Source organism: Carcharodon carcharias, chromosome 10 (genome assembly GCF_017639515.1).
Source record: "Carcharodon carcharias isolate sCarCar2 chromosome 10, sCarCar2.pri, whole genome shotgun sequence".
Taxonomy (NCBI): domain Eukaryota; kingdom Metazoa; phylum Chordata; class Chondrichthyes; order Lamniformes; family Lamnidae; genus Carcharodon; species Carcharodon carcharias.
Window position 1 is genome coordinate 32,249,070 of NC_054476.1, and position 14,129 is coordinate 32,263,198.

At 44.3% G+C, this 14,129-nt stretch overlaps 1 protein-coding gene across 4 annotated transcripts in view; it reads left to right on the forward strand.

Moving 5' to 3' along the window:
* Positions 1-14,129, forward strand: part of hipk3a (homeodomain interacting protein kinase 3a) — a 243,971-nt gene that overhangs the window by 212,266 nt on the left and 17,576 nt on the right. For all 4 annotated transcript variants that reach the window (XM_041197023.1, XM_041197026.1, XM_041197024.1 and 1 more), the window contains 3 exons: positions 1,016-1,140; positions 2,698-2,865; positions 10,044-10,346. In XM_041197023.1, coding sequence (XP_041052957.1) covers positions 1,016-1,140; positions 2,698-2,865; positions 10,044-10,346 — 596 coding nt within the window. The remainder of the gene's footprint in view (positions 1-1,015; positions 1,141-2,697; positions 2,866-10,043; positions 10,347-14,129) is intronic.

Consider the following 14,129-nt stretch of genomic DNA (forward strand, 5'->3'; position numbering starts at 1 on the left):
ACTGAAGCAGTCCATGCCCATATGCAGCACAACCTGGACAACATTCAGTCCTGGGCTGTTAAGTGGCAAGTAACATTCGTGCTACACAAATGCCAGGCAATGACCATCTCCAACAAAAGAGATATTCAATGGCATCACCATCGCTGAATCCGCCCCCCCAGCTATCAGCATCCTGGGAGTTACCATTGATCAGAAACTGAACTGGACTAGCCATATAAATACTGTGGCAATGAGAGTAGATCAGAGTCTGGCAATTCTGCGGAGAGCAATTCACCTCCTGACTCCCCCAAGCCTGTCCACCATCTACAAGGCACAAGTCAGGAGTATGATGGAATGCTCTCCATTTGCCTGGATGAATGCAGCTCCAACAACACTCAAGAAGCTCGACACCATCCTGGACAAAGCAGCCCTAAGCACAGTGGTAGCAGTGTGTGCCATCTATAAGATGCACCACAGCAATTCACCAAGGCTCCTTCGACAGCACCTTTCAAACCCATGACCTTTACCAACTAGAAGGATAAGGGTAGCAGATGCATGGGAACACCACCAGATTCAAGTTCCTCCCCAAGCCACACACCATCCTGACCTGGAACTGGACCTTCACCTTCGCTGGGTCAAAATCTTGAAACTCCCTTCCAAGCAGCACTGTGGGAGTACCTTCACCACATGGACTGCAGCAGTTCAAGAAGGTAACTCACCACCACTTTCTCAAGGGCAATTAGGGATTGGCAATAAATGCTGGCCTCACTAGCGATGCCCACACCCTGTGAAAAAATTTTTAAAAAGCGTTCTCTCCTGTTTTAAGATGGTCCTTAAAACCTATCTCCTTGACCAAGTATTTTAGTCACCTGTCCTATTATGTCTTTACATGGTTTGGTGTCAAATTTTGAATAACAATGCTGTTGTGAAGTGCCTTGGGCTGTTTCGCTAGTTTAAGGTGTATTTTTATTTACATATGCCATTTATAGTTGCTGTTGTTTTGAACCTGTAAAAACCTGTGTTTTTGTTATTGTAGGCATGGTCTAGTCGAAGCCAGCAATTACTGGTCCCTACCTGGCAGCAAGTGACAGCTATGGCGCCCTCCACTACATCACTGCCATCTGATACTGTGGCTGGTCCACAGAGACTGGGCGACTGGGGGTACGTAAGATGCCAAGTGCAAGAAACGAGGGAGGAGGAGTGTGGGGAAGCAAAGGGGTTTGTCTTGCATTCTCACTATGCTCTGAAAATACAGGAACATAGGAGCAGGAGTAAGTCATTGAGCCTTTTGAGCCTATTCCACCATTCAGTTCGATCAGGGCTGATATGTACCTTAACTCCATCTACCCAACTTGGTTCTGTAACCCTTAATACTCTTCTCCAACGAAAATGTATCACTACCAGTTTTGAAATTTTCAATTGACAACCCCAGCCTCAGCAGCTTCTGTGGGGGAGAGAGTTCAAGATTTCCACTGCCCTTTGTGTAAACAAGTGTTTCCTTTTCCCTGAATGGCCTAGCTCCAGTTTTCAGTTGATGTCCCCTTGTTCTGGACTGTCAGCAACCAGAGAGAATAGTTTTTCTCCATATATCCTATTGAATTTCTAAAGGCCTCAATTAGATCACCCCTTAATCTTCTAAATTCCAGGGATGTGAATCTCACTTAAGGGACCCAAAAGGTCAGAGTTTTGGTGCTGATTGCCTCACCAGGACAGAGATCTCGATTGATGAACAACTGGTAAATAACTAAAAAGTGCCAGTGAGTGCGCATTCAGCTCTACCCTAGGCTATGGTAGGGGCATTACAGAATACCAGGCATTGTCTCCAGATCTTGACAATCGCAAACAGCACAGGGCCTATCACCTTCTGCAGTGTCGACTTGGTACCCCATCTCTCAACAGCATGTGGAATCTAAACAGTGTTTAGTAGCAGTGAATAACTGTGTTGCACCATGCTGCACTTCACTGTTCAAGGGGCCATTGTGTAAAATTAGGTGTTGGTATGGTTGATGGGATTAAAGTAACTCATGGCATTAATTGCCCTGAAATTCTTAACAGTGTTAAAAGGTAGCATCTCGAGACTGGTTTGCAGATCATCCCCTGGACAGACTTTGAGGTTCCTGCTTGGAACATACAAATATTCCAGCCGCTCTCTTCCTTGTGCATTAACTTGCCTGTTTATTGCAGTTTTATCATAATTCATAAAAGCAGTCTGCTTAAATTGACATAGCCTAGCATTTACCATGAGCAATATAAGTAAGCATTTTATACACTTTTGTGAAATTCCTTTCTCCCCATTTAAACTCTCCAATTTCTCCCTCACTTTCTACCTCATTTGCTCTTCCCACTTTCTCTCACTCTTACTTTCTTTCTCTCAATAACTCTTTCTGTGTAAGGCTCTTTTACTCTCTCTTGTTCTCCCTTTTTGTGCTGTGTGCTTCTAATTTAGGTTGAAGGGGTGGAAATAGAATATTATCTATTCATTCATATTCTGGTTATTGTCCTTTAATCATTGCCAATATAACTCGATGAGCATTTAAACATTGGCATGACTGACATTACTGCTTTCCCTGTTTAAACATAGATTTGAATCCATTCACATCCTTAGATAGAGAACTGTCAGCCCAATGTGTTGAGCGTTCAATATCTAGGTTTGCTAAGCCAATGCGTGTTATTCCTTTTGCTTATGCTTGATCAATACATTTCCTTCTTTCCCCACAGGAAGGTGCATGTCCCTAGCAGCCATTACAGTTCCATGTTGCCGCAGCATCTTTTAACCAACCAAATGGCACTATCAGTCGCGAATCCCATCAGTGTGGGAATAGCCCAGGTGGTCTGGGCTCAGCCCTCTGCAGCTAACCGGAAGAGAAATAAGCACTGTCAGAAGAGGTCAGTGATGGGCAGACTTTCAAATGGCAGAGAAGCACCTCAGAGCAGTCGGTAACAAGGTTTCCTGACTTCAGCAAAAGGCCATCAATGTAAGACTGTTGCCAATAAATCCAACAGGGAATTCAGTAGAAACTTTTACCCATTCCAATAGTTAGAATGTTGGAATTGCTGACACAAGGAGTGGTTGGGGTGTTTAAAGAGAAGCTGGATAAGTACATCCGGGAGAAAGGAGTGGAAGGATATAATGATCGGGTTAAATGAATTAAAGTGGGAGTTGGCTGGTGTGAAGCATAAACACTGGCATGTGCCTGTGTTGTGCTGAAAATTCTCCCTTCTGTTCTTCTTTGTCAAATGCAAGCCAGTTTTTTTTTAAAAGACTCTATCAGTATATCTATCTGTTTACTGCTAATAAAAGAGACATGATGTCAAAGCTTTTCATCTTGCAGTCATCAAGACAGATACCAAATTTCAATGGGAGCAACAATTCAGTCCCTTTAAAATGTAGTATTCTTGCACCTGTCCTGATGAGCGCAGTATGGTGGAATTTATTGGAAAGCAGCCTGTCAATGTCTTGTTTTGTATTGGTTTAAGGGCAGCTAGAAATGTTACACATATAAACAGGTGGAGGTTCCATAGCATTGCTCATGATATGAACAAAGACTCGTTGAATGAGGATTGCACTGTGTAATGCACGATGTTTGATTCTACTGTTTTGATGAAGCTGCCTTTTCAGGGCTCAAGGGCTTGGACTTTACAGTAGTAATTATAGCAAAGCTGGTATCATTGGCTGTCATTACTCCCCTGAAACTGGCAGCAACTTCTAGAGTCTGCACATGCGCAGTTAAACTCAGAGATCTGAGTTGATGTCAGTAATTCTAGATTTCTCTATAAGGTGTACAGTTAAAGTGGTCCCCAGTCTGCAATCAATTAGCTGATGAAAACTTGCCCTTTTAGTCTCGCTGTTAAAACCCTTAAAAAAGCCACACCTTATTGATTGAGATGTAACAGAATTTTTAAACAGCACACTAACTTCATAATTAATGCTGAATGGCCTTACTGATCTGAAAAACTAACCTGATATTGGTGGAATGCCAGATTTCTCCATTATAAAAGGAAACTCAATATATGTTTAAAATATTTTTTTCAAAGTTTGTTCGCGATTTCAGCTTCTAGCTTCATCCCACATGTATGTCCCAATCATTTATTTCACTATCTGAAAACTTTTAATTAAAAGTAAAGTTAACCCATGCATTTTACTTCCTGGTTTGCCGCCGATGAGGATACTTCAATTTATTGGCTGCTTCTCTTGTTTGTTGACATCACAGTTGATGGACACCTGGCAATCCCCTTGACTTGGCACCAGGTCAAACTGACATGGGGAAAGGGGAAATACATGCACAGAGATCACTAAAAGTTTGCAGGTAGCTTTCCTTGAGCTCATGGGTGGGCACTGATGTTTTATCACTGGCTATGAAATTGAGGCCAATATCTAATCGCCACACCAGCAGGTCCTGAGGCTAATAGGGCCTTGATTGGAGGGGATTTTCTGTTCCTGCAAAAGTTTGCAGATACCATACGTTGGTTGGCCCCTGTTTCTGTCTTAAGGTCTGAAGAAGTCGTCAGAAACAAATGGCTCTAACCCTTTTTTTTAATCTTTGCTCTTTAATTAATTCTCACAAAACAATATGACCCATTTTGTCCAAAAGCTATTCACTGACTATTACTTTTCAATCCTCTCAGGCTGCAGGCATGGTACTGGAGGCACGACCATTGCACAATTGATTAAAAATGGGAGAAGGGATAGACCAAGTAATTACAAGCCAGTCAGCCTAAACCTGTTGGAAAAAATTCTGAGGGACAGTATTAATCACCATCTGAAAGGCAAAGATTAATTAAGGACAGTCAGCATGGATTTGTTAGTTTCTGACTAATTTGATTGAATTTTTGGAGGAGTAACAAAGAGAGTCAATGAGAGTAGCATATTTGATATAATTTATATGGATTTTAGGAAGGCATTTGACAAGGTCCAATATGGCAGACTGGTCAGAAAAGTAAAAGACCATGGATCTGAAGCTGACCCTGTGGCAGGAAGTAAGAGTTATGATTGACAAATGCTTTTGTGACTGGAAGACTGATTCCATAGGGTTCCACAAGGCTCGATACCAGGTGCCTTTCTTTTCATGGTATATATCAAGAATTTAGACTTAAATGTAGGTGGCATGATTAAGAAGTTAGCAGATGATACAAAAGTTGGTTAGGTGGTTGATAGGGAGAAAGCTGTAGACTGCAGGATGACATCAATGGTCTAGTAAGGTGGACAGGAAAGTGGCAAACAGAATTCAACCTGGAGAAGTCTGAGGTAATACATTTGGGAAGGGCAAACAAGGCAAAGGAATACGCAATAAATGGTAGGATACTGAGAAGTGTAGATGCCCAGAGGGACCTGGGAGAGCATGCCAACAGATTTCTGAAGATTTTTTTTTATCCATTCACTGGAGTGGGCATTGCTGGCTAGGCCAGTATTTATTGCCCATCCCTAATTGCCCATGAGAAGGTGGTGGTGAGCTGCCTTCTTGAATTGCTGCAGTCCCTGTGGTGTAGATACACCCACAGTGCTGTTAGGAAAGGAATTCCAGGGTTTTGACCCAGTGACAGTGAAGGAACAGCAATATATTTCCAAGTCAGGATGGTGAGTGGCTTGGAAGGGAACTTCCAGGTGGTGGTGTTCCCATGTATCTGCTGCCCTTGTCCTTCTAGATGCTAGCGGTTATGGGTTTGGAAGGTACTGCCTGAGGAGCCTTGGTGAGTTTCTGCAGTGCATCTTGTAGATGGTACACAATTGCTGTCACTGTTCATCGGTTGTGGAGGGAGTGAATATTTGTGGAAGGGGTGTCAATCAAGTGGGCTGCTTTGTCCTGGATGATGTCAAGCTTCTTGAGTTTTGTTGGAGCAGCACTCATCCAGGCAATTGGAGAGTATTCCATCACACTCCTGACTTGTGCCTTGTAGATGGTGGACAGGCTTTAGGGAGTCAAGAGGTGAGTTACTCATCGCAGGATTCCTAGACTCTGACCTGCTCTTGTAGTATTTATATGGCCAGTCCAGTTCAGTTTCTGGTCAATGTTAACCCCCAGGATGTTGATAATGGGGGATTCAATGATGGTAATGCTATTGAATGACAAGGAGTGATGGTTAGATTCTCTCTTGTTGGAGATGGTCATTGACTGGCACTTGTGTGGCGCGAATGTTACTTGCCACTTGTCAGCCCAAGCCTGGATATTGTCCAGGTCTTGCTGCATTTGGACATGGGCTGCATCAGTATCTGAGGAGTCGCAAATGGTGCTGAACATTGTGCAATCATCAGCGAGCATCATCATTGCTGACCTTGTGATGGAAGGAAGGTCATTGATGAAGCAGCTGAAGATGTTTGGGCCTAAGAAACCCTAAATGATGTCCTGGAACTGAGGTTATTGACCTCCAACAACCACAACCATCTTCCTTTGTGCTAAGTATGACTACAACAAGCGGAGATTTCTCCCCCTGATTCCCATTGACTCCAGTTTTGCTAGGGCTCCTTGGTGCCACACTCGGTCAAATGCTGTCTTGCTTTCAATGCCAGTCACTTTCACCTCACCTCTGGAGCTTTTTAGTCCATGTTTGAACCAAGGCTGTATTGAGGTCGGACACTGAGTGACCCTGGCAGAACCCAAACTGAGCGTCAGTGAGCAGGTTATTGCTAAGCAAGTGCCACTTGATAGCATTGTTGATAACCCCTTCCATCACTTGACTGATGATGGAGAGTAGACTGATGGCGGGAATTGGCCGGGTTGGATTTGCCCTGCTTTTTGCGCACAGGCCATAACTGGGCAATTTTCCACATAGCCAGGTAGATGCCAGTGTTGAAGCTGTACTGGAACAGCTTGGCCAGGTGCACAGCTAGTTCTCAAGTACAAATCTTCAGTACTATTGCTGGAATATTGTCAGGCCCATAGCCTTAGCAGTATCCAGTGCTTTCAGCTGTTTCTTTATCACATGGCGTTAATCGAATTGGCTGAAATTTGGGGACCTCTGAAGAAGGCCGAGATGGATCATCCATTCGGCACTTAAGGCTGAAGATTGTTGAGAATGCTTCAGCTGTATCTTTTGCATTGATGTGCTGGGCTCCTTCATCATTAAGGATGGGAATATTTGTGGAGCTTCCTCCAGTGAGTTGTTTAATTGTCCTCCACCATTCACGACTGGATGTGGCAGGACTGCAAAACTGAGATCTGATCCATTGGTTGTGGAATTGCTTAGCTCTGTCTATCACTTGCTGCTTATGATGTTTGACACAAAAGTAGTGCTGCGTTGTGGCTTCACTAAGATGACACCTCTTTTTTTTAGGTATGCCTGGTGCTGCTCCTGGCATGCCCTCCTGCACTGTTCATTGAACCAAGGTTGATTACCTGGCTTGGTGGTAATGCAGAGTGGGGGACATGCCGGCCCATGAGGTTACAGATTGTGGTTACGTACAACTCTGCTCCTGCTGATGGATGTCCAGTCTTGAGTTGCTAGACCTGTTGAAATCTGTACCGTTTAGCATAGTAGCAGTGCCACACAACACGATGGAGGGCATCCTTAATGTGAAGACTGGACTTTGTCTCCACAAGGACTACGCGAAGGTCATTCATACCAATACTGTCATGGACAGATGCATCTGCAGCAGGCAGGTTGGTGAGGATGCGGTCAAGTATGTTTTTCCCTGTTGTTGGTTCTCTCACCACCTGCCAGAGTCCCTTAGGACTCGACCAGCTCTGTCTGTTGTCGTGCTACCGAGCCATACTTGGTGATGGGCATTGTGGCCCTCCCCTCACCCAGAGTACATTCTGTGCTCTTGCCACCCTCAGTGCTTCCTCCAAGTGGTGTCCGCCAGGGAGGAGCACTGATTCATCAGCTAAGAGAGGGTGGTACATGGTAATCAGCAGGAGGTTTCCTTGCCCATGTTTGGCCTGACGCCATGACTTCATGGGGGCCGGAGTCAATATTGAGGACTCCCAGGGCAACTCCCTCCCGATTATATATCGCTGTGCTGCCACTCTGCTGTGTCTGTCCTGGCGGTGGGACAGGACATACCCAAGGATGTTGATTGTGGTGTCTGGGGCATGATTTGTAAGGTATGATTCCGTGAGCATGGCGATATGATGCTTGACTAGTCTGTGAGACAGCTCTCCCAATTTTGACACAAGCCCCCACATGACAGTAAGGAGACCTTTGTAGAGTTGACAGGGCTGAGCTTGTTGTCCTTTCTGGCACCTAGGTCAATGCTGAGTGGTCTGTCCGGTTTCATTCCTTTTTATTGATTTTTTAGCGGTTTGATACAACTGAGTGGCTTGCTAGGCCATTTCAGAGAGCATTTAAGAGTCAACCACGTTACTCCAGGTTTCCTTTCCTAAAGGACATTAGTGTTTTTACAACAATCAACAACTTCTAATTTCAGATTTTTATTGAATTCAAGTGGGTGGTGCGATTCAAACCCGGGCCCCCAGAGCATTACCCTGGGTCTCTGGATTACCAGTCCAGTGACAAAACCACTACGCCACCACCTCCCCTTAGGTAGCAGGGTAGATAACTGAGGTGGTTATGAGGGCACACAAGTTGCTTCCCTTTATTAGCTGAGGCATAGATTATGAGAGCAGAGACGTTATGCTAGCACTGATAAAATATTAGTTAGGCCACAGTTCAAGTAATGCATATAGTACTGGCCACTACATTACAGGAAGCATGTGATTGCAATAGAAGAGGGTACAGAGGAGATTTTTGAGGATGTTGCCAGGAACGGAGAATTTTAACTATGAGGAATGATTTGATTGGCTTGGGTTGGTTTCTTTGGAACAGATGGGGAGGCCAAGGGAAAATTTAATTGAGGTGTATAAAATTATGAGGGACCTAGATAGAGCGGAAGAACTTATCTATTTCTCTTAGCAGAGAGGACAGTAACCAAGGGTCGTAGATTTAAAGTAATTGGCAGAAGGATTAGGAGGGGAGTTATGATATTTTTTCACCCAGAGTGTGGTGGAGGCCTGGAACTCACTGTCTGAAAGGGTGGTAGAGGCAGAAACTTTCATTGCATTTAAAAAGCACGTAAATATGCACCTGAAGTCCTGTGACCTATATAGCTATGGACCAAGAACATTTTACAGCTGGCACAGATGTGATGGACCAAATGGCCTCCTCCCGTTCTGTAATTTTTTCTGATTTTATCGACAGTATGTACTTTTCTCTAAAGGACAGTTCACAGCAGTTCAGTAAATCAACATGCCTTCGTTGACACCCCTCAGTAGGAACAGTGCTGAGCCCGGGGGAGTGTGCCGCATGGTCTGGAATACTGAACACCAAATTTGCCTGATCAGCTCAAACCGGAGTGTTGGTACCCATTTAAAATCTATTAGAACTCAACCACAGAATCATACAGCACAGGAGGAGACTATTCAGCCCATTGTGCCTGTGCTGGCTCTTTGAATGCGCTATCTAAATAGTCTCACTTTCTTTGCTTTTTTTTCCCATAGCCCTGCAAATGTTTCCTTTCCAAATGTTTATCCAAACACCTTTAGAAATTTAATATTCGAGAAATGCATACCACACAACTCGCTGTGTAAAAACATTCTACTCACCTCCACACTGGTGATTTTGCCAGTTACCTTAAATCCGGGTACTCTGGTTATTAACCCTCCTGCCAGTGGGAATAGCTTTTCCTTGTTACCCTGTCAAAACGGTTCATCATTTTAACATCTCCCCTTAACCTCTTTGCTCTAAGTAGAACAATCCCAGCTTCTCTAATGTCTCCACATTACTGAAGTCTCTCATCCCTGTTATCATTCTGGTCCATCTTCTTTGCACCGTCTCCAAGGTCCTGGCATCCTTCCCGAAATGTGGTGCCCAGAATTGGATGTAATAACCCAGCTGGGGCCTAACAATGATTCATAAAGGTTAAATATAACTCCCTTGCTTTTGTAGTCTGTTTATAAAGTCAAGGACCTCCTTTAGGAATAGTTCCTCCTTTAGGAAGTTATGAAAGATGAAGGGACACTGCAAGCCCTCCAATGTTTATGAAGAGCATAGATGTGTGTTAACGTGCTCACATGGATACAGCCACTTCAACATGTACCTACCCTTGCTTTTTTTTTATTGATTCTTAACAGGAGCAATACATCACACTACAGCAACCTGCAGGACTCTGCGCCACTGTCTCCAAAGATCACCAACAGTCCAAAGATCGGCGAGTCAGAAGGCTGCCCAGCAGCACAGGACAATCACAGCGGAAAGGATGGTGGAGGCTGTTGCCTCCAGGGCTCAGTCGGGCAGCACCTGGACGGCAACCTGATCGCCAACAAGCAACGCCAGACCATCATCATTGCTGATTCCCCAAGCCCTGCCGTCAGTGTCATCACCATCAGCAGCGACACGGACGATGAGGAAGCTTCCCAGAGCCACTCACCAGAAGAGTGAGTCTTTTAAAAGCACTCTGTGCCAGTGATTCACTGTGTGGTTGGAACATTAGAAACAGGAGAAGGAGGCCATTCAGTTCCTGAAATATGTTTAAGCCATTCAGTTAGATTACAGATCTAGACTCCATTTACCCGCCATTGCTGTATATCCCTCGACCCCCCTTACCTAAGAAAAATCTAACAATCTCAGTTTTGAAAGCTCCAATTAATCTACAACCTTTTGAGGAAGTTTTCCAGATTTCCACTAACCTTTGTGTGGGAAAATGCTTCCTGATTTTACTCCTGAATGGCCAAGCTCTGATTTTAAAGTTATCTCCCCTTGTTCTGGATTCCCCCACCAAAGTAAATAGTTTCTCCATATTTACTGAACCAAATTCCATTAATATTTTATACACCTTGATTAGATTGTAGAATCAATCATTGAGTACAGGAGGCCATTTGGCCCATTGTTCCTGTGCCAGCAATTTGAAAGAACTATCCAATTAGTAACACTCGCCTTGCTCTTTCACCCATAGCCCTATGCATTTGTAAGATTCCATGTTTCAGTATTATTCAAATTTTGGATAATATTCAAACTCAATATGAATAATATTTTAAGTTGGCGGATTTTCACAAATGGTTGTCATTTGCGAATTGTTCACTTATTTGGAAACTACAATTGTCCAAGACTGTCAAAGTGCAGACTCTATCAGACCTTGAGAGTTAAATTTGTTCAACAGCTACGAAGATGGTGAGTCTGTATGCCACCCTGTGGTTTAAAAATATAATGCTACAACAATTAACCCATCTCCTTTCCCAAGTATATACAGGCACACAGAAAGCCTCTGCAAACAATGAAAGGCTAAACAGAGACCAGATCACAAATCAGGGACAGAGACTTGCCAAGTCTTTATTGCTGAATGGCCCTTTGTTTTACTGATTGAGTAATTTAAAAAAACAGGCCAGAGAAGGTTGCGATTATAACAGGAGACTTCAGAGTTGCTGAATAATAAATTGAATAAAAAGTAAAGAAGCCATTACTCCGTGGTGTATTCCCACCACAACTCATCTTTGTGGGCTGAGCTTCAGATAAGTGCACAAAAGCAACACTCATCCCAGGTATTATAGAAGGAAGGTAGGTCAAAGGGGTATTATTGGAATGTCCACAAAATTTGGACTATTCAAAGCCGCAACCTGCGGCGCAAGGGATCCTGCAGCCCTGCCCACCAGCCAACTCACTTTTATCATATATGTTTCTCACATTTATTTAAACTTTGTGGAATAGGAGGAAGGAATGTGTTGGTTTTCTTGCTATTTGACCCTGCCATTAACTTCCAACTGCATAGCAGCTCTATTACTAAGACTACCTATCCCTATTTCCATCTCCAACATTGCCTATCTCTGCCCCTGCCTCAGCTGATCTGCTGCTGAAACTCTCATCTTGTGTCATCCCAAAACTCAACTATTCCACAACTCTAAGGAAAAATAGAAAAGAGGTGAAATATAAGTTGGTTTAAGGTGGGGGGGAGGGAGGGGTGGGGGCAGGGGGGTGGGTGGGGTGGGGGGGTGAGGGGGTGGGGTGGGGGGTGGTGGGGGGGTGGGTGGGGGGTTGTGGGGGGGTGGGTGGGGGGGGGTGACAGGTAGAGCTGGATAGAGGGCCAGTGATAGGTGGAGATAACCAAAAGATGTCATTGACAAAAGGACAAAGAGGTGTTGAAGCTGGTGATATTATCTAAGAAATGTGATAATAAAGGTACAGATAGCTCTGGTGGGGGAAGGGAACGAAATAGGCGAAAATGCATTTCACTTGCACTTCCCTCAATTTAGTCTACTGCATTCGCTGCTCCCAATGCGGTTTCCTCTACGTTGGAGAGACCAAACGCATACTGGGTGACTGCTTTGCGGAACACCTTCGGTCTGTCCGCAAGCATGACCCAGACCTCCCTGTCGCTTGCCATTTCAACACTCCACCCTGCTCTCATGCCCACATGTCCGTCCTTGGCCAGCTGCATTGTTCCAGTGAAACTCAACGCAAACTGGAGAAACAGCACCTCATCTTCCGACTAGACACTTTACAGCCTTCCGGACTGAATATTGAGTTCAACAATTTTAGATCATGAACTCTCTCCTCCATCCCCACCCCCTTTCCGATCCCCTTTTTTTCCAATAATTTATACAGATTTTCTTTTCCCACCTATTTTCATTATTTTTAAATGTATTTCCATCCATTGTTTTACCTCTGCCTTTTAGCCTATTTCGATCCCTTCCCCCCACCCCACCCCCACTAGGGCTATCTGTACCTTTATTATCACATTCCTTAGATAATATCACCAGCTTCAACACTTCTTTGTCCTTTTGTCTATGCCATCTTTTGGTTATCTCCACCTATCACTGGCCCTCTATCCAGCTCTATCTGTCCCCCTTAAACCAGCTTATATTTCACCTCTTTTCTATTTTTCCTTAGAGCTGTTGAAGTGTCATACGGACTCGAAACGTTAACTGTGTTCCTCTTCACAGATGCTGTCAGACCTGCTGAGTTTTTCCAGGTATTTTTGTTTTTGTTTTGGATTTCCAGCATCCACAGTTTTTTGCTTTTATTCCACAGCTCTCCTGGCTGGCTTCCCATCTTCCACTTTCCAAATACTTGAGCTTAGCTAAAGCTCTGCTACCTGTGTCTTAATTAACCAATATCCCCTGTGCTCACTGACCTACATTGGCTCCCAGACCAGCAAAGCATTGTTTTTAAAATTTTCATTCTTGCTTTCATATCTCTCAATGGCCTCGCCCCTTGTCTCATTGCCCTCATCAGTTTCTGTCCTTCCAAACATGTTTCTTTAGCAAGATACATCTTCTGTTACTGAGCAGGATCAGTTTCTGCTCTATCAAGGGCCTTGGCGCAGCCTTTTTTTTATCCGTTCAGAGGATGTGGGTTTCACTGGCTAGGCCAGAATTTATTGCCTATCCCTAATTGCTCTTGAGAAGGTGGTGTTGAGTTGTCTTCTTGAACCACTGCAGTCCCTGTGGTGTAGGTACACCCACAGTGCTGTTCGGGAGGGAGTTCCAGGATTTTGACCCAGCAATAGTGAAGGAACAGCAATATATTTCCAAGTCAGGATGGTGAGTTACTTGGAGGGGAACGCACAGGTGGTGGTGTTCCCATGTATCTGCTGCCCTTGTCCTCCTAGATAATAGTGGTCGTGGGTTTTGAAGGTGCTGCCTAAGGAGCCTTGGTGAGTTTCTGCAGTGCACCTTGTTGATGGTACACACAGTATTTATATGGCTAGTTGAGTTCAGTTTCTAGTCAATGTTAACCTCCAGGATGCTGATAATGGGAGATTCAGTGCTGGTAATGCCATTGAATGTCAAGGGACGATGGTTAGATTCTCTCTTGTTGGAGATGGTCATTGACTGGCACTTGTGTGGCGCAAATGTTACTTGCCACTTGTCATCCTAAGCCTGGATATTGTCCAGGTCCTGCTGCATTTGTACATGGACTGCTTCAGTGTCTGCAGAGCCATGAATGGTGCTGAACATTGTGCAATCATCAGCGAACATCCCCACTTGTGACCTTATGTTGGAAGGAAGGGCATTGCTGAAGCAGCTGAAGATGGTTGGGCCTAGGATACTACACTAAAGAACTCTTGCAGTGATGTCTTGGAGCTGAGATGATTGACCTCCACAACCACAACCATCTTCCTTAGCGCTAGGTATGATTCCAACCACCAAAGACTTTTCCCCCTGATTCCCATTGACTCCAGTTTTGCTAGAGCTCCTTGATGCCACACTTGGTCAAATGCAGAC